General features: G+C 34.1%; 1 protein-coding gene and 1 long non-coding RNA gene across 2 annotated transcripts in view; one reads left to right on the plus strand and one right to left on the minus strand.

The window, feature by feature from the left end:
* The window catches only part of LOC141376673 (uncharacterized), a 208,799-nt gene that overhangs the window by 44,680 nt on the left and 141,849 nt on the right, over positions 1-22,270 (plus strand). The window contains exons 3-4 of the long non-coding RNA XR_015503042.1: positions 11,028-11,154; positions 18,962-19,093. This is a non-coding gene — a long non-coding RNA (uncharacterized LOC141376673). The remainder of the gene's footprint in view (positions 1-11,027; positions 11,155-18,961; positions 19,094-22,270) is intronic.
* Positions 1,749-6,993, minus strand: mrps16 (mitochondrial ribosomal protein S16). The gene is given in 4 exon segments (NM_001006030.1): positions 1,749-2,444; positions 4,529-4,789; positions 6,311-6,337; positions 6,890-6,993. Coding segments are annotated over 3 exon segments (390 nt in total). The 5' UTR covers positions 6,324-6,337; positions 6,890-6,993; the 3' UTR covers positions 1,749-2,328.

Genomic DNA, 22,270 nt, shown 5'->3' on the forward strand with positions numbered 1-22,270 from the left:
GGAAGTCAGTAGGTATCGTCAACCAGTATTCCTGAAAAAAAAAAAGACACAGGTTTTGAACTAGTGAAGACTGAGTAAATTCTGTCAGTCAAATTTAAACAAATGCTAATGGTCTAATCCGATTGAATTATTTATGCTAAGCTAAGCTAAGCTAAAAGGGGTCTTTTTAGCTTAGCAGAGATTGGCTGAATACAATCAATACTGGTAACAGTTTAACTCTATTGACATGGTGAAAGTTAGCCTATTGCCATTGCAAGTGAGATGCTAATGGTCTAGGTCAGGGCATTTAATCAAAAAGTAACCGAAATCGACATTCAGAACCTTTAATCAGTCTAATTTTTTCAGGTTGATTTTTTTTTCACTTTCTTCTGATGAAAAGATGAGATGGGTTGCGGCTGGAAGGGCATCCGCTGCGTAAAAACTTGCTGGATAAGTTGGCGGTTCATTCCGCTGTGGCGACCCCAGATTAACAAAGGAACTAAGCTGACAAGAAAATGAATGAATGAATGAATGAATGGTTGCTGGCAAACAATGATTTCCATAGTAGGTCTAAGTAAATAAAATTATATGGAAGTCAGTAGGTATCGTCAACCAGTATTGATTTATTTTCTTTTCGTCTATCGTCAACCAGTATTCTTAAAAATAACTTATTTTTTTGTTGTTGAACAGAAAAAAGAAACTCACAATCACAGTGGTTTTGAACAAGTGAAGGCTGAGTAAATGCTGTTAGTCAAATTTGAACGAGATGCTAATGGTCTAATTAGATTCAATGATTTATGCTAAGCTAAGCTAAAAGTGGTCTTGTCAGACCCAAGATAACTGTTTAACTTTAGTGGCACTGTAAATTTAGCCTATTACCTGTTATAAGTGAGATGCTAATGGTCTAGGGCAGGGCAGTTAAGCGAAAAGTTATCGAAATCGACATTCAGAACCTTTAATCAATCAAATTTTTTTCAGGTCGTTTTTTTCCGATTACTTTCGTTTGACCTTGAATTAATAATGCATCTTGCACATAGTGTGCTCCCTTGTATGGTTTTAAACCTTTGATTTTCTTCTGTTAAACACAAAAGAAGATATTTTGAAGTATGCTAGGTGCTGGCACGCTTTTATTTCCATAGTAGGTCTAAGTAAATAATATTATATGGGTGTCAGTGGGTATTTATTTTTGTGGAACAGAAAAACAAAGCTCAAATAGGTCTTGTACAAGTGAAATATGAATGAATGCTGATAGAGATTTCATTTTTGGTTGAACTACCTCTTTAATGTTTATTTTTTATATTTTCATTTATCATAATTGTCATTTTAGTTAATTCTGCTACTTAATCGCCAAGTTTTTGTTCATGTCATATTGGCCACAACACTAAATTTAAATAAATGTTTTGTTGTCAATTGCTAAACAGAACATTCTGATTTAGTTTGAATAATAAATTTTACGTCAGCTGCTCTGCTTATAGCTTATCTATAAAGCATTGGGACACACCAATGGTACATTTATATTAGGCTATACATAACTTTTCCAACCCTCATTAAACATTATAAATTGCTTTGTACTCAAACTGAATCACATCTTATCTTTCAAACAGCAATCCGATTCACTATATCTACAAATTTAATAGCTTGAACTGTTTGTTTTTTCTTGTACACAGTCACTGTAATGTCTTTAAAAATATATAATAGCAATGATTACAGCACAAATTAAAATCTGAATTGATCAAAACAAGACACACAATCCTCTATGAATCATTGGCTTGGCTCATAACTCATTTATTACCTTTGCATTTCATGAGCTTACCTCAGAATTTGAGCTCTCTGACGAATATTAAATATGATTTAATACCAGTGCATGGGTGTATAGTTGAGATACATCAGCACATCGCTTGCTGTAAAGGAGTTACGCAATTGTGTGCAAACATTTATAGGTTTTGATCAGTTGACCTGAGATGAAACAAGGAAGAATGTGTGTTTTGAATATCAGTATGAGTTCCTCAGGTTAAATCATTCATTAATTTCTTTTTGCTAGTCGATCATTTGTCTTCAGTGATGAACGACGACTGGATAAAGTGAGTTTGCAATGGTTTAATGATTACAGAGTTCACTTTCAGTTGCCTTAGTTTTGATTTCTATAGTATTATTTAACATAGAAACCTTCATCAAGCAGTGTCAGAATGTCTGAAGTTTAACTTGCTGATGTTTATAGTCAAAAAACGACATCTTTGTTTAAAAAACAAAATACAGAAATACAATGTTCATTATAACTACTGATGCGCAACAAAAAAAAAAACAAAAACATGAACACTTGATTTTGCATTAAGAGTTCTTCTGTTGGTTTCACTGCTCCACCTCCTCCTGACTGTCTGTTTTAACTTCTTCTCTTGAAGCTGCTTTCTGTCTCCGCTCCGCTTCTGTTATTGTCATCGGATGCAAAGGGAAAAATCCAGCCAATCCTACTCAGAGAAAACGAGGATTAGTGTGATATTTAAAAGGAACACTCCAGCATAAAAAAAGCTTATTTTACAACTCTCTAAAGCATGAGTGCCCAAACTTGGTCCTGGAGAGCTGGTGTCCTGAATAGTTTAGCTCCAACTTCCTTCAATACACGTGTCTGGAAGTTTCTAGTTTACCTAGAAAGAGCTTGATTAACTGGTTCAGGTGTGTTTAGGGTGCACTCAAGCTTTGCTATCCGAAGTGAGCCCAGGCTTGTTTCCCGGATCGTTTGAGAAGTGTGAGTGCTCTGAATCGGGCTCAGGCGCGGTTCAGTTGGCCGGCCCTGGCCTGGTTTGAAGAGGTGTGCCAGAGCACGTTTCACTTGGGCTCAGGCCCCATAAGCTTGTAGTGTGAGTGCAAAAGAGATTTTCAAAGTCAAAAGTGGCTGATCTGTTCGGTGAAATATTTGACTGCATGTCCCTGCATCTCAAATGACTAAAATGATACAACTAAAGAAATATCCACGGTGCTGATCGAGAGCTCTTACTGAACAGCGCATCATCGATGACGTAAGCATGCACAGTCACGAATGTAATGTGAGTGCAGGCTGTCGGGGTAGACGGGACAAGCGTGCTTCAGCCCGGTTTAAGGCAACTGTGAATAATGCGAGTACGCATTTAATTTGGGTTTGAACTAAAATATGCAGGACACAGGCACTCAAAGACTGAGTTCGGGCACCCCTGCCCTAAAGTTAAACAGTTGAGTTTGATCATTTTTAAATGCATTCAGTTAATCTTTGGGTCTGACAGGAGCGCTTAGCTTAGCTTAGATCATTAAATCAGATTAGACCATTACCATCTCGCTCTAAAATGAACAGTTTAGATAATTTTTTCTTTTTAAAGCTTGACTATTTTGTAGTTACATGTACTAAGACCAAAAGACAATATTTTCCAGGTCAATCAATCTTGACTGGAGTTGGTTGACTATTGATAAAAGTTTTGGCTCGTTTCCACTGAGTGGTACAGTACGGGTCAGTAAGGGTCAACTTTATCAGGCTTGCATTTCCACTGCTAAACGAGTACCAAGGGTACCCTTGTGGTGGACATGGTGTACGACAGAAAGTTTCAGTCGCCGTCATTCTCGCTCAAGGAAATACGGGTCGTTCACATATGATATGAGAAGCACTTCTCACAATACAGATGCTTTATACACAAATACTATGAACATAATATGAACATAATTTGATTATAACTGCAGATCAATGATGCAAAATAGCCTACTGTAACATCTGCAATTATAAAAAATGTTAATATATAATAATATATGAACACATACAGACCCTTACAGTCTCTGACATGTTACCAATTACAGATAAACTACACACAGCAGACATTTAGTCCTTATTTGGGTTCAAAAACAACATAAAATATAGTTATGATAGTTAAACATGGCAGTTTGTTGATGTTTGCTGAAAAAATTATTTGCTCCTTTGTTTTTTTCACACTTTACTCTTGCATTTGTCCGTTTCTGACAGAATCGGGTGTCAGAAGTGCTTTAATGATCACGCGCACGTTATTATCATCAGCTCAAGAAGTTTGTTATTTCAAATAGACACTGTGAGTGCAAGTAAGAAAGTGAAAAAGGCACAGGGCAGAATCTGCTGGAAACGGGCTCTTAGCCTATTTTTATGTTCTGTGTAATACCATCGTACCTTCTGCAGCCATGGTACCACAGTATTGTTCCTTGATGATTGCACTAAAATGAGAGTATAGTTCCTATCCATATCAGCCTAAAAATAGCTACGTTTCATTTTCTATCTGTCTTAGTATATGATGTGACTGCAGAAAAGTCAAGCTTTAAATATAAAAAAATATCGAAACCTGATGCTAATTGTCTAATCTGTAACTGCAGAAGAGTCAAGCTTTAAACATAAAAAATTATCAAAACTTGATGCTAATGGTCTAATCTGATTCAATGATATATGCTAAAATAAGCTAAAATGGCTAATTCAAGCAAAAATCAGCTGAAAAAAAATCACAACTGCTAAAACTCAACTGTGTAAGTCTAGGGGCATTATAAAATTTACCTTAGTAATGGCACTCACCTAGAAGTTTGGCCACTGGTTTTGTCGTATGGGCTCCGCATGCAATCCAATGCTTGATTCTTTCATAATTGAATGCGACGAGTTTTTCGTTGTGTATGTTTGGGAGAGGGTCGTATGAGCCCACCTGCTCAAGGTATTTGCCATCTCTTGCCCGTTTATTATAAGCAGCTACAATACGGTAGAAAGGTCTGTTAGTGGCACCTCCTAAAGCCAGCCTGATGACCACATGCCCGCCGTGGTACTTCTTGAGCAGGAAAGATGCTGTCGAGACAAAGATATTATGCAAGTTTTCAGATGTCCAGTGTCACAAGCATGGGACTTTAATTCATTTTGAGTCTTTAATTCAATTGATGCAATTCAGAATATGAGAACTAAACCAGAGTGTAAATTACAGAGGAGTTTTGGGGGGGTCTAACCCCCCTAATTAACACTTGATACCCCATAAAGGACATCAAAACGAGATATTTGGGGGTCTGCACTAAAGGTTAAGAAATTATATGCTCTCATCTGCATCTTAAATAATATTAATAATTAAAATTATAGATAACTTCAATATACATATGACCACCCCTATAATAGTTCATAACATTGTAAATGCATGTTTGTGCCACAAATATTAATTCATCGGTTTGAAACTGGCAATTCTACGGCACCGACAGACATTGTAAGGGTTCACAAAACATTTTTTTTTAAAAGACGTTTGTAGTGATGTGTAATGAGAGAATTTTTTAAGGGAATTTTTATTCATTTTTAGACAGTCAAAAGTTTACACACATTTCCGTGGTATTTTTTAGCTTTGCTTTTTAACTGTATAACTTTGGTCAAATGTTTTGGGTATCCTTCCACAAGCTTCTCACAAAAGTTTAAAGGGATTTTGGCCCATTCCTCCTGACAGAATTGGTGTAATGGAGTCAGATTTGTCTTGCTCGCACAAGCTTTTCCAAATCTGCCCATAAATTTTCTATAGGATTGAAGTCAGGGCTTTGTGATGGCCACTCCAAAACATTCACTCTGTTGTCCTTAAAGCACATTTAAACTAATTTGGCAGTATGCTTAGGGTCATATTCTGTTTGAAAGACCCATTTGTGGTCAAGTTTTAATTTCCTGGCTGATGTCTTAAGATGTTGCTTCAGTATTTCTACATAATGTTCTGTCTTCATGATGCCATCTATGCTGTGAAGTGGACCAGTCCCTCCTGCAGCAAAACAGCCCCACAACATGATGCTGCCGCCCCCATACTTCACAGTTGGGATGGTGTTCATAGGCTTGTAAGCTTTCCCTTTTGTCCTCCAAATGTAACACTGGTCATTATGGCCAAACAGTTCAATCTTAGCTTTATCAGACCACAGGACATGTCTCCAAAAATTAACCTTTTCCCAGTGTAATTTAGCAAATTGTAATCTGGCTTTTTTGTTGATTCTGGCTTGTGGATTTTTCCATGTTGTCACACAAGGAAGCAGTGTGTTTGAGCTTTTCCTTAAATATTATTCTACAGTTGTGCCTCACATTAACTCAAATGTGGTGAATTAGCCAATCAGAAAATTTCAAAACCTTGACACCATCATCTGAGCTTTTCAGAGGCAGAATAATCATAATCATAATAAATCTCTCTCATTATTCTGCTATTAAGCCCAACAAAAAAAATTGATCATCCTAACTTACCTAAAAGAGAAAAAGTTTAGACACAATAAAATCTGATTTTTTTTTTTTTGTGGTTATGTGCCTTTTTATACAATGTATGTAAACGTCTGCTTTCAACTGTATTGCATCAATAATACTTACATAAATGGACCATTATTGACAGATTCTCTGTAGACAAAAAAAACAAAAAAAAAAACAATAACATGTTAGTAAATAGAAAATAATTTATATAATACCATAAGTGAAAAGTCTTTTAAATTAGTATAACCTAGTATTCAATAATTTAATATGAGATATCCCACATCAAAAATACTATAGCAACTTCACTACAGTATGGCTCAAAAAACAGTAGTATTTAAGTATGTGTATTAATCTGCTGTGTTTTTCGATATTTTCTATGGTATAACAACAACTATAGTAATATAAACAAGTTACCCAATACAGTACATTGTACATATATTATACTCCACAGTTTAAAACTAAATTATACAACATTATTTATTGCAATCCGTTCACTATAGTGCATACATATTAATGCTGTCGCATTCATTAACAGAGTTGTAGAAACTGTAATATAGGCCTAGAGTATAACTACTTTACTATAGTATGGATCAAAGCTCTAGTGTTTGCTATAAATTACAATAACGGAGCATGATTTCATGTCGGATGAAGGCACGGAGCAGCGGTAAAACGCATTTGCCTATATAAAAAAACACATACCTTATAAATTCGGTAACTGCATGTAGAATTGTTAGGGAATATAAATATTATGTTTTGAAGTATCGCCCAAATAAAGCCAACTACATAAAGAAAGTCAACAACATGACATTCGCAAGGGCGCCGACATGTTTTTCTGCTGAACCGGAAGCGTATTTGTTGATACTACTATGGGGAAAAGTCTAGATTGGATACAGCTGCGGAAACGCGCGTCAATATCGCATTATTTTTGTGATAGTGTATAACAATAATTAATATTTTTACAGTACTGTAATGGTTGGGTTTAAAGTTGAGGTAGGGGTAGACGTTAAAAAATAAAATTAATTGGATAATTTATTAAATAACATCAACAATACTCGATGCAATACTGTTTTTACATTACTGTGACGGTAGGATTTAGGATTAGGGTAAGGGGAAACGTTAACAAAATACAATAAATTTGTAAATCTTATAAACAATTCTTATTCGCAACTGTATCTGATCTAGCAACAATCCTACTATGGTAAAGGCTTTGCGCATGAATATTAAGTAGGTCACGTCAGCACGTTCTAGTAGTCTGCGCTGCGTCAACAGTAGATGTAATGCCGCAATTTCAGTCACTAGATGGCGGTTTTGTTCTACGAAGATCTGTCTTGTGTTTTGAAGATATCAATAGTAGGTAGTTAATTTGTTCTGACTTAAGCTGCATTATTTATCCTCGTTATCATCAACTAAAACATCAAACTAGCATGGAGATTCTAAGCTAGTGTTTATGATGACATTACATTTTTACTTTAACAAAGCAATGTTTTGTGAATGCTACTATAATTAAGCATACAAGGAAGTGAAGAAATTAACGGTGTATAGACAGATGCTTCACAGTACTGGGATGCAGGGCAAGCCAAATGCATCTTCTATGGTGGATCAGCAGAGAAAGTTGGACTGAAAACTCCCATTCTCTTCACTTTCGGCTGATGCTCTTGTGAAGATCTCATGCTCCTGTGGACCATAAGACAAGCTTTTACAGCCATAATCATCCGTGACTGTCCTGTAGAGCTTGTTCAGATGATCAGATAACACAGCAGAAAAAAGAGAAGTCCTCACTTAAGGACAAGGTCTGTGTAAGACAACAAGCAGAAGCAAGATCTTGATATTCACTATTACAACAAGGATATCAGTTATAATTTGTAAATGACTTGTCTAAAATACTTGATTATGTTACTTTTAAACAGTTAATCGGTAATGAAACCCCAGGAGAGACATACATGTGTCTGTTTTTGGAAACTGAGATGTATAAATCACCTCAAAGCTGTATAGATAGTATTTTCATTGCAATATGGAAAGATATTTGCGTAGAAATATCTACTGTATATAATATATCAAAACTCAATGTCTGATTAGTAATGTGCATTGTTAAAAGCTTAATTTGCTTAACTTTAAAAGCCATTTTCTCAATATTTAGATTTTGTTAACCCTCAAGTTCCAGATTTTAAAATATTATAAATATTGTTTATACAGCTTTCTGGTGATTTGTAAATGAATTGTGTTACTCTTAAACAGGTCATCGATATGTTGGTTATGTCATGGTTCAGGATTGGTAGAGCTACGCATCGATGAATTTGCTCTTCAGTGTTTGAACTCTCAGTAATGATTAAATCACACTGAACTGAGCTAAACTGAACTAAACTGAACTTAAACACTAAAACCTGAACCACACTGTTCCAGTTACTATGACCATTTATGTGAAGCTGCTTTGACATCTACATTGTAAAAGCGCTATACAAATAAAGCTGAATTGAATTGAATTGAATCGATAAGGAGACCCCAGGAGAGACAAAATTGTGTCTGTTTTTGGAAACTGAGGTCTATAAATCACCTGAAAACTGTATAAATCAGTGGTTCTCAAAGTCTTTTCACCAATTACCTCCTCAAAAAACAATTGTCTCTCAAAGTACCACCATAAAAACTGGTATTGAAATAAAGAAGCGGAGCTGGCCAAATTAAGCAGGTTAAAAAATATCTAAATATTGAGAAAACGCCTTTTAAAGTTGTCCAAGTTAAGCTTTTAACAATGTGCATTACTAATCAGACATTGAGTTTTGATATATAATATGCATGAGATGTTTCTACACCAATATCTTTCCATATTTCAATGGAAATAAGTTATACTTTATTACTTTATTACTTTATCATGCTTTGAGGTAATTTGTGCAGCTTTGAGGTGATTTATACATCTCAGTTTCCAAAAACTGACACATTTCTGTCTCTCCTGGGGTCTCATTATCAACTAACTGTTTAAGAGAGTAACTTATGTCATTTACTAATTAGAAAAATCTGTCAGTTACTTAATAGTCAATGATTTTTGGCATAGAAAAGAAAGGAAGTAAATGTATATGTTTGACCAATATAATGTATTTTATGGCTTTTGCAAAATGGTGTATACATCATAAATCTGCTGAAATCTTATCGGTTTAAATGCTTTTCGGTTTTGACCCCGTCTAAATGTTTTAGTTTTCAAGCTTATTTAGAACTGCAAATCAGCTTTTTCTGTGCTAAAGTTGGTGCTTTTAATTTTCTGTGCTGAAACCCCTGAATTGAAAATAAGTGTCCATCACTAATACAATCCAAATTGAAAATTGATGATTATATGCTGGCATTTCTGCATAATCTGCTTTTCCAACATTTGTGTTTCAGCACCTCAGTGTAATTGGGCAGATGTTCTGCTGTTGGTTATGGACTATATTCTGACTTAAATGTCCAAATTCACCAATTTATATGTGCTTTAGAAGTTGTTTTATTAGTTTTTTATTTAATTAGTTTGTTAAAAACCATTCTAGTTTTTCAGGTACATAAGTAAAACAGTAAAATTAATATGCACTTGGGTCAAACTTTCCAACTGTAAAAACTATAAAAATGTTAACACAGCTAACTTTGCTCTTTCCACTACATACATTTGATTATCTTTTTTTATTGGCTTTTATGAACAAAATATTCTAACTATGACGTAATAATGTCATGGGCAGCACGGTGGTACAGTGGGTATAGCACGATCGCCACACATCAAGAAGGTTGCTGCGAGCCTCGAGTGGGTCAGTTGGCATTTCAGTGTGGAGTTTGCATGCTCTCCCAGTGTTGGCTTGGGTTTCCTCCGGGTGCTCCGGTTTCCCCCCACAAGTCCAAAGACATGTGCTATAAGGGAATTGGGTAGGCTTAATTGGCCAAAGTGTATGTGTGTGAATGAGTGTGTATGGATGTTTCCAGTGATGGGTTGCAGCTGGAAGGGCATCCACTGTGCAAAACATATGCTGGATAAGTTGGCGGTTCAATCCGCTGTGGTGACCCCTGATTAATGAAGGGACTGAGCCATAAAGAAAATGAACGAATGATCATTTTTACCCATACACTTTATTTTTGGCTATTCCTACAAATATATTCACTGTGGTCCAGAATAGGGCTGTACAACATATCGTTTCAGCATTGATATCGCAATGCACAGGTCCACGATAGTCACATCACAGGGATCTGCAATGTTGGAGCTATAATTGAAAATATAAAATAAAACCTTAAAAGTTTTAGTAAAAGTTTATTATTTGCATGTGTTTTTAAGACCTGACCGTCAGAATCTGGAGCACATTTAAGCCTTTTGGGCACAATGAATGAAAAGTTTGTAGCTTAAAGGTTAATTGTACATTATATAATTATTTACTCCATTAAAACGCTAGTGTTTTTTTTTATTATATGGTAATTATTTAATTCCTGCTTCTGTATACTGTTTGATTACCCAGTAAATCATAAATCATTGTTTATTTGCATGGTCTATCTGTTGTATTTATCTTTGCTTCTATTTTTTTAATATATAATTTTATGCAGACACCCACCCTTTAAGTTGATTTAAAATTATGAATTCTTTACAAGGTATTCAAGTCATCTGCTGAAATTGCATTTATTTTGGAGTCTTTATCGTAAATGAAAATATTGCAATGTCAGTTTTTTTCAATATCGTGCATCGCTCATCTAGGGTTACATTCGGAGGCTGTCTTTGCATCTTTTTGCCAAATTTAACTGATACTGTATACATCTGCATTGACTGGATACCTGTCTTTTCTTCAGATCTGACTATTTTAACCTTGTGTGTGTGTGTGTGATTTGTTTTCTCGTTTAGGATGAAGACAGTTCTGGCCTCATGTGAGGGATCAAATGATCTGTTTTATCTGTCATGGGCTTGAGAACAGATTCGCTGAAACTAATTCAAACTGCATGCAAAATGGATCCTGCCACTTGCATCACGGGTAAACAGAGACTTTCCTTCATTATGATGAAAAAAAGTCTTAACTGATTAAGACATATCGGTATGTTTATCACATGTCATTAAGTCTGCTAAGAGTCTCATGACTGTTTTATTTGCGAGAACAATATTTAACATTTAAGTTTAAACATTTGTAGCCCTTTTAGAGGTATCACAGGTTCACATTTATATCAGAAGCTAAACAGAAAACAAAGTTATATTTTGGGAATTATTTGGTGTAAAGACAATTTTCACAATTAATTAGAAAGAAATGGCAAGTAAATCCTTGATATAAACATGCAGTATTAGAAGTAGAAGAATTAATGTTTTTTCTCATAAATAAACCTCAATAATAAATCGTCCAACATCCCAAAAAATTGTTTTTTAGGTGTAATATTTTATAGAATTTTTTTAAATTGATGGCATGTAAAGGGAACCAACATAATATAATTGAATGTTGTTTTATTGCATGCTTTTTTATTTTATTACCAAGCCGTGTTGAACCATTTAGCTTTATTGCAATTAAAAGAAAATTATAACTTATACTAACAAACTTCCTTACAACAACTTCCACTTACTATATCCACTTACTTTGGGTTTTAGAAAAAGCGCATTATGAATAAAATTTTTTAAATATTATTATTATTATTACTAAATAGTAAAAATAATAATAATTACACACACAAATCTGTTAAAATCTCAAAGTATTTGGGTTTCGTAAACCTTTAAACCGAATTAAAATAAAAGAAAACAATAAAACTATAACAACATAGACAGATGGAACTAATAAAATGAATAGAAATGACTAATGAAAATTAAAATTTGCTTTAATTTGTTTTACTTGAATTTAATGTTGCATTTTTTCTACAATCGTAAAACTTTAACATAAATTAAAATGGAAACTGAAACTATTAAATAAACATTAGTCAAATAAGTGCTGTAAAATGTCAAATAAATGCTGTTAAAATGCAATGCACAAACTAATACAGTCATTTATCTCTAAATAAATGTAGTAAATAGCCTTTAGCAAAGCAGTTTGCATGTGAATGTGACATCCATAAATGCGCAATTACAAAAAGAAGAAAAAGATTCCGCCGCGATCAGATCAGAAATAGAAATAGAATAGAAATGACTTATGGAAATTAAAGTTAGCTTACTTTTTAACATAAATTTAATGTTACATTTTTTTCTACATTCATAAAACTTTAACATAAATTAAAATAGAAACTGAAAATATTAAATAAACAATAGTCAAATAAATGCTGTAAAATGTCAAATAAATGTTGTAAAATGTCAAATAAATTCTGTAAAATGGCAAATAAATGCTGTTAAAATGCAATGCACAAACTAATACAGTCATTTATTTCTAAATAACTTTAGTAAATAGCCTTTTTCGAAAAAGTTTGCATGTGAATGTGACATCCATAAATGCACAAAAAGAAGAGAAAGATTCCAGAAGCACTGCGATCAGATCAGTTTAAGTGGCCTTTACTGTATAAACATAGATTTAGCCCGAAGGATGATGGAAATAAATAATCCTCATTGACTTTTTAAAGGGCTTTATGGATGTAAACGTTTTTTTTATACATTTATTAAAACATTTTGAGCTTGTATAAGCTATATAATAATCTAAAACTATTTTTGATTCTTTATATGAAATAAATAATCAAAACAGAGTGAAATATATTAAAACATATTACCTGATTAACATTATAGACAAAGTGTTTTTATTATGTTAATTTAAACCAAACTAAAAAAAGAGAAAATAACAAAACTATACAAACATAGACAGATGTAACTAATAAAATGAATAAAAATGACTAATGGAAATTTAAATTAGCATCAATTTTTTTTTAACACAAATTTAATGTTTTTTCTACATTCATAAAACTTTAACATAAATTAAAATATAAACTGAAAATATTAAATAAACAATAGTCAAATAAATGCTGTCAAATGTCAAATAAAGGCTGTCAAATGTCAAATAAATGCTGTAAAATGTCAGATAAATGCTGTAAAATGCAATGCACAAACTAATACAGTCATTTATCTCTAAATAACTGTAGTAAATAGCCTTTATCGAAGCAGTTTGCATGTGAATGTGACATCCATAAATGCGCAATCACAAAAAGAAGAGAAAGATTCCAGAAGGGCCGCGATCAGATCAGTTTAAGTGGCCTTATATACATAGATTTATCCCGGAGGATGATGGAAACAAATCATCCTCATTGACTTTAAAGGGCTTTATGGATGTAAAAAGGTTTTTCTTCTTCTGGAGTTGTGCAGATTAGATGAGCTCTGCGCTGCTCTTCATAATGTGCCTTTAGCTGAGAGGGCGCTGAGGCCAGACAGTGGCAGCACAGGATAGTCACACTTCATTAAAGATAAGAGCTCTCACCCCTGCGTTTGAGCAGATCCTTAACTCACTGTGACCCAACCCCTGCTGGGTCACGACCTGATCACACTCTCAGCACGCAGGTTCAGGAGGTCAGGCTTCTGTTTGCAGGACACACTGGCCTGTCTGCTCGTCTGAAGTTTCCCTGAGATCACAAAGAGCGTTTTGTAGAAACCCAAGGTCGTAATTCTTCAAAAACATGCATAAATCTATTGTGAGCAGAGTGTAATGCATCTTAGGCATGACTTTTAAAAGACAAATGCGTTTTAAGAAGCTGCAAAGAGAATCTATATGCATTTACAGTTGAAGTTAGAATTATGAGCCCCCCTGTTTATTTTTCCCCTAATTTCTGTTTAACGGAAAGAAGATTTGTTTTAACACATTTCTAAACAGGGTGTCAAGGTGGTGCAGATCACCTTGCAGCAAGAAGGTTGGCATTTGTGTGTGGAGTTTGCATGTTCTCCTCGTGTTGGCGTGGGTATCCTCCGATTGCTCAGATTTCCCCCACAGTCCAAACACATGCCAAAGCGAAGCTTAATTGGCCGTGGTGTATGTGTGCGAATGCAAGATTGTATGGGTGTTTCCCAGTGTTGGGAGGGCATCCACTGCATAAAGCATATGCTGGATGAGTTGGCGATTCATTCCACTGTGGAAACCCCTGATTAGTAAAAGGACTAAGCCCAAAACAAAATAAATGAATGAATTTCCTAACATAATAATGCAGTAGGTGATTGTCTTCAGAAACATTTTTTGTTATGCTGGCTAAAAATGTCTTCACATTCCACTAGTAATGATTAAAGTAAATTATCTGAATGTATTTGTGTAATGGTGAAGTGACGGTGACAACAGGGAGTGAGGATTCAAATGCAGGATTTATTAGCAGGTTGGTCAGACAGGCAGAGATCAATACAGGAGCAAACAGATAAGGGCAATCCTAGGTCGTAGTCCAAATAGCAGGCAAGTGGTCAAAAGGCAGGCAGCACACAGGAATAATCAACAAAACAAGGCAAGGTCTAACACGGGGAACAAGGCAAGGGAAAACCCATCGTAATGTTCACTTTAGAGATCTGCACGGGACTACATTTTGAATCCCGCTCACGCCAGGTTTTAGCCCAAACCCAATCGCTTCCGTTTATATTCGGCATTTTGTCTGTTTTCTACGGGGGGTAGGGGGGAACCAATCCGAAAACCACCCAGCTATACAGAGTCCAGACAGCCTATAACAAGCTGTCTGTATAAACACACACTCACACACACTCACACACACACACACACACACACACACACACACACACACACACACATAAGCACCAAGCAATTGACACACACACAAACAGCATCACGTGCTCTCTCTCATACACACACACACACACACACACACACACACACACACACACACACACAGACAGCAACAAACAAGCTAAACACAGCATCACGCTGTCTCATTCACACACATACATACGTGTGCTCGCTCGCTCAGGAGTCAGGAGCGATATTGCTAGATCGACTGCTCCCATACAAAATTAAACTAGTTATCGACCGCTCCCGCACTTTATTCGGAAATTTAATTTAATGCGGACATCTACTTTACAGTATACAAGACTCAGCAACATTTGTGTGTTTGGGGAGGTGTGTAAGTGTTTGCAATCACTGGTGACTTGGAGCAGGTGTGTGTCTGTGTTGCATGACTGAATATGTAGTCCATAATAAGGATATTTGATGACAGTACATAAAGTTGACAAGATATTTTCAAGACACTAGTGTTCAGCTTAAAGTGACATTTTAAAGGCTTAACTAGGTTCATTATGTTAAGTTATAGGGTAAATAGGCAAGTCATTGTATAACAGTGGTTTGTTCTGAAGACAGTTGAAAAATATTGCTTAAGAGGGGCTCATAATATTGACCTTAAAATGGTTTTAAAACCATTAAAAGCTGATTTTATTCTAGCCCAAATAAAACAGATAACACTTTCTCTAGAAGACAAAATATTATCAGACATACTGTGAAAATTTTAAAACAATACACCAATAGTAATTTTATTAGTATATCTGTTAAAGTAATCTTTTGTAAGTTTCAGCAATTAATCTCAGCAAGCAAAACTGATCTAGGTAGAAGCCAGAGAAGAAAAACACAACTGCAAATTTGCATTTTAAAATCACAGGGCATTTCCTATTCTCATGTTTTCAATTCAATGTCATGTATTATGTATGGACGACACAAAGGTGTTCTTATCGGATAATTGTTTTTACACCAGAAAAAAAAACTGAATAGAATGGGTTCATTTTTAAGAAAATTGCAATTTTAACCCACCACAAGGATGTCAAAAGGGGTAATCAGGAACCCAGCGGGGTCTTAATTTGGGTCAATAGATCTTGATATCAGTCTAATTTCCATGGTATTCTGTGTGGAGAAATGACTCCTTTACCTGCTGCAATATGTGTTTGAAACACTAAAGACCAGCTTTAGGTAGATTTATAGGTCTGTTTCATATTGCCATATTCAAAGTCGATTTGCGCAGTTAAAGCCATTCATTGTAAAATGGCATGGAAAACATATTACTGATGTATAAACTGATACATTTCCCCCATACATGAAAGATTTCTAGAAGGATCTTGTCAAACAGTAATTAAGAACTTTAAGTATCACAATAAACACCTGAAATTGCTATTTAATTGACATTTTTTACACATTTGTTGATGAGAAGATTTGCAAGAAAAAAAAAGTATGAAAATATATCAACATTTCTCTCTTTATTATTTTATATATCTAAATAATAAGTAGATATATATAGTAATATATATTATATATAGTAATAAGCATCTAATTATTATATAACTTATAATAACACTTATTACTAAATAATAAGTCTGAATAATTGTTATTTAAAAGAAAAATTCATAAATAAATCTGTTATGGTGAATGACAATGGAATACATTTTCTCTCATTTGTATGGCATTTTCTTTCACAAAATTTATTTGTGACATTATTGTAGACACTTTCCCCTGGTTTCAGAGAGGCTTAAGCCCTGAAATATAAGTCTGAGCTGTTTTAACTGAAAAAAACTTACACTCACTGATCTTAATATATATTAGTGCCATTGTTTAGTCTCAAGATGGACACCAATAATGATTTTCTGAAGTGCATTTATAAAAATTACTAGAATGTTCTACTTGTGCAATGACAATGCACTGTAAAACAATGCTGGGTTTTACACAATCAATTTGTGTTGGAACAATATAAAGATATTAAGTTAACTTATCAGTTTGAATTTAAGTAGATTGAACATAAAACAATAAGTTGTCCCGAAAAAGCTAGTTCATTATATATATATATATATATATATATATATATATATATATATATATATATATATATATATATATATATATATATATATACAGTATATATATATATATATATATATATATATATATATATATATATATATATATATATATATATATAGTTGAAGTCAGAATTATTAGCCCCCCAGAATTATTAGCTCCCCTGTTTATTTTTTTTCCCCAATTTCTGTTTAATGGTAGGAAGATTGTTTCAGCACATTTCTAAGCATAATAGTTTTAAAAACTTATTTATAATAACTGATTTATTTTATCTTTGCATGATGACAGTAAATAATATTTTACTAGATATTTTTAAGACACTTCTATACAGCTTAAAGTGACATTTAAAGGCTTAACTAAGTTAATAAGGTGAACTATGCAGGTTAGGGTAATTAGGCGAGTTATTGTATAATGATGGTTTTTCTGTAGATTATCGAAAAAAAAATTAGCTTAAAGGGGCTAATAATTTTGTCCCAAAAATGTTTTTAAAAAAATTAATTACTGCTTTTATTCTAGCCTAAATAAAACAAATATGACTTTCTCCAAAAGAAAAAATGTTATCAGACATAATGTAAACATTTCCTGAATCTGTTAAAAATAATTTGGGAAATATTTAAAAAAGAAAAAAAAAATCAAAGGGGGGCTAATAATTCTGACTTCAACTGTATGTATGTATGCAAAAACCTCTAAATGCTGTCTGAATTTTTCTCTAAGATGAGCATTTTTGTCAGACTCCTGTGTGTATGTTCAGTAAAATCACTTTTATGGCTAAGAATAGGTCCTTTTCATGTTTTTCAAAGCGAAATAACTCAAACAAAAAAGGCTAAGAAAAATGCTAATTTTTGATTGAAACTTCTGATGACACTTAGAGGTTTTTGTATCTAAACTCTTCGTATTCAATTTAAGTCAGAATTATTAGCCCCCCTTTGATTTTTTTTTTCTTTTTAAAATATTGCCCAAATGATGTTTAACAGGGCAAGGAAGTTTTCACAGAATGTCTGATAATATTTTTTCTTCTGGAGAAAGTCTTATTTGTTTTATTTTTTCTTGAATGAAAGCTGTTTTTAATTTTTTAATAAACATTTTAAGGTTATTACCCCCATTAAGCCATATATTAATAATTCTGACTTCAACAGGTATATACATATAAACTAATTCTGTGTATGGCCTAATTCCGACTTAATCTAAGCTATATCTGTAAAACCAGGCCTTTACTTTTACATTAAATTATTTTTTAAATATGAAAAATCTCTTTTAGAAATTTTAGAAACACCAAAATTGAACGTTTCATCTTTGATCCACATTAAACACAAATACCTCAGTAACTCAAGTGTAATCATAAACTACAGTGTACGCCAGTATATGGTTGGTGCATTTGCAGTATTGTGGTTTAAATTGAAATCCTCACTGTCTAAAATGAACATTTCTTGTTTCTTAGATTAATCTATTCTCTCTAGCACTAGAATATGTGTTCAAGAGAATTCATAATTGCCACTTCATTTGCTAGATAAGATGTAATTAAAATATTCATGAGCATGCTGCAATGCACATATGTATATGAGCTCTTGGGTTACTCTCAGGTCATTTTAGTCAGTGTAAATACTATAATATTGCTTTAAAAAAAGAAAGTTCTCAAACTAATCTGGATTGTTGGGCTCTTCTTGTAATAAAATGTGCTTTTAATGTTGCTGTGGGCCAATAGGTCAATATCTGTGCTTCATGTCTTTGCACATTTTGAGGATTATTAGCGCAGGGCATTTCCTTTTTGACTTGTAAAGCTATATTGGATTCTGTGGTGATTTTCTACAATCACTTACAGCAAAATATGCGCTACTTTCACATCGCTCTAATCACAGTCTAAAAGAAGCGTATATAGATTTGAACATATTAAAGCGAGATTCATTTGAAATATCTTTGTATTTGAATGACAAAGACAGGTGACACGTCTGCTTTTAGGTGATAAGGCGTTTTGGCAGTGCTGGGACTATCTTTTCAACTGCTGTTTACCAATAAGTGTCTAAGACGTCTGCCGCTCGCCTTGATCGGCCCCCACATTCCTCTTCTCCTTTAGGAGTCCCTCAGACGCGAGCGGTTCTTCTCCTCCACTGCAATCCATCTCTGCAATCCAGCAGGCCTCCTACTGCGCCTCCTCTAAAGCCTGTCAGAGGGGGAGTCTGCAGCTAGCGCTTCTGCTTCCAGGCATGTAAGTATGTACTCGCGTCTTCCTTAGAAACTTTGTTTGCTTAGAAGTTGCAACATCTACTTTTTTACAACTACACAGACCAAACTCCAAAACAAAGTGAAGATGGGATTTGATGCATGTTGCAGCACAAATAGCTTTACTAATGTGGCTCTTATGAAAGCATTGCACGATTCTTGTGAAATAAGTGACATAATCAAATGGTAACACTTTAGTTTAAGTACCAATTCCCACTATACATTTGACAGTAAAAATATCTGTTACAGTACTGAACAGTTTGCATATTTTGTGATTCACAAGGTGTTTTTGTTTATTTATGGTTGTGAATTGCATTTTGGGATGTTGATTTGTGCTTTGTTAACTTTTGATTTTAAAAATTCAACTCGACAGTTTAACAAAGTGACTTTTTAGTAGTTTAAAATAATATAATGTGTAAGAAATAATAGAGAAATAAGTCTAGAAATTGTAAAGAAAACACTGACCCAGACAATATATCACATTAAACTTTTTAAAATGTTAAGCAAAGTCACTTTTTCTAACAAGGTTAAAAGTTGTTGGATGAAAGATCAAGGTCGCTTCCTGCAATTAACCCTTTGATGCACTACACGGGTCTAAAGTGACCCATCTAAGCTTATTCTATCTATATCTATTGTATAGCTTGTGCATCAAAGGGTTAAAAAGCATAAATTAATGGGAAAAAATAAAAATAAATAATTTACAAACACAGAAAACTGTTAATTTACTGATATTTTTACAGTGGTGCTTTTGTGCATTATTTAGATATTGGTTGTCTATTAGTACATATACACTTGTCGGCCACTTTATTAGGTACAGCTGTCTAACTGCTCGTTAATGCAAATTTCTAATCAGCCCATCACATGGCAGCAACCTTATGCATTTAGATGGGCTTCAGCAGCAGAAGACCACACCGGGTGCCACTCCTGTCAGCTAAAAACAGGAAACTGAGGCTACAGTTTGCTTAGGCTCATCAAAGCTGGACATTAGAAGATTGGAAAAATGTTGCCTGGTCTGATGAGTCTCGATTTCTTTTGCGACGTTCGGATGGTCGGGTCAAAATTTGTCATCAACAACATGAAAGCATGGATATATCCTGCCTTGTATGAATGGATCAGGCTGTGTTGTAATGGTGTGGGGGATGTTTTCTTGGCCCACTTTGGGCCCATTAGTACCAACTGAGCATCTTGTCAACACCACAGCCTACCTGAGTATTGTTGCTGACCATGTCCATCCCTTTATGAGCACAGTGTACCCATCTTCTAACGGCTACTTCCAGCATGATAACTTACCATGTCATAAAGCACGAATCATCTCAGACTGGTTTCTTGAACATGATAATGAGTTCACAGAACTCAAACGTCCCCCACAGTCACCAGAGCTCAATCTGATAGAGCACCTTTGGGATGTAGGGGAACGGAAGCCAATAAATCTGCAGCAACTGCGTGATGCTATCATGTCAATCATGGACCTAAATCTCTGAGGAATATTTCCAGTACCTTGAAGAATCTATGCCATAAAGGACTAAGGCAGTTCTGAAGGCAAAAAGGGGCTCAACTCGGTAAGGTGTACCTAATAAAATGGCCTTTAAATGTGTATAGTATGAACTCATTCTGCATGCCCGAATCATATACCTAAACCCTAATACTATCTTAATAACTATTAATATGCAGCAAATTAGGAAATTGAGCTAAAGGTTTTTGATTGCAAGAATTGTACCTTGAAATAAATTGTGATAAACTTGTGATGAATGAAAAATAAAAATAATAGATAAATATAGGTTTATAGATGTGGGTTTAATTCCCAGAGAAAACAAAAACTACAATGTGACAAAAATATGTGCCTTGAATAAGTTGCTTTGAATGAAGTACGTGAAAATTGAATATTTTAATGAACTGGCATCATTGAGTTTTGGACAAGCACCCCTCATTTGTACAGATTTTTGTATTGTATATTGTGCAGAAATTGATTTATTGTTTCATGTAGAATCAACCAATGCATGATTTGGTTTTTGGATTTGGTTTGGTTTTTAATTATATTCACAATTTCCTCTTATTCAATCTCCGTTTATAAATAATAATAGAAGAATTAGGGGTGGCACAGTGGCTCAGTGGTTAGCACTGCTGCCTTGCAGCAAGAAAGTCACTGGATCAAGTCCCGGCTGGGCTAGTTGGCGTTTCTGTGTGTAGTTTGCATGTTCTCGCTGTGTTGGCGTGGGTTGCCACCGGTTGCTCCGGTTTCCCCCACAGTCCAAACACATGCGCTATAGGAGAATCGGATGAACTAAATTAACCGTAATGTGACATCCACTGTGTAAAACAAATGCTGGTATAGTTGGCGTTTCATTCCACTGTGGCGACCCCTGATAAATAAGGGACTAAGCTGAATGAATGAAAATAATTGTTATAGTAGATAATAATGTTTCTAGGCCATGATAATGTTATTTTAATCACTATTATAGTTTTCTTTTTTATATCATTCATTATAATTTTAATGTTTTAGATCTTCCTTAATGAATTTAAGTTTTTAATATATATATATAGTGTATAGTGTATATATATGTATATATTTCTATATATATATAATGTATGTATAATTGCATGTATGTATGTTACTTTTAGATTTTAGTCAGCTATGCATGGGATGATATTTTAGAAAAATCAAGGTATTAAAACCGCAAAAATGTTTTGCTATACCGTTTCTAAGGTATATGTAGAGGGTTTTTTTTAAGTGTTTTTTTTTTATGTGTTGTAAGGAAATCTGTTTTTGAAGCTAATAAAGATAGTAGAAGTCAATAGTTTATTTTATTTATGTAGCCTGACATGTTTACTGTTCCAAAATATTATAAATGTTTCATATATTACGTTAAATGGGGAAAAGGTTTTTTTTTTTTAATAAGACATTTAAAAAATAATTAATTTACAGCAGTAATTAAAATACCGTGAAACCGTGATATTTTTATCCAAGGTTATCATACCGTCAGAAACTTATACCAGCCCATGCCTGTTGTCAGCTTTACTTAAATAACTCTGGCCAACACTGATATTATCTGTAAACTGTAACATTGTTTTAAACATTGTTGTTATCTGTGTTTAAAACTTTAAAGCTGTGTGGTCATCAACATTTAGGCTAGCGTTCCTGATTTACTTTTTGATATACTTATCT

This window comes from Danio rerio, chromosome 11 (assembly GCF_052040795.2).
Source record: "Danio rerio strain M-AB ecotype USA chromosome 11, GRCz13ab, whole genome shotgun sequence".
Taxonomy (NCBI): domain Eukaryota; kingdom Metazoa; phylum Chordata; class Actinopteri; order Cypriniformes; family Danionidae; genus Danio; species Danio rerio.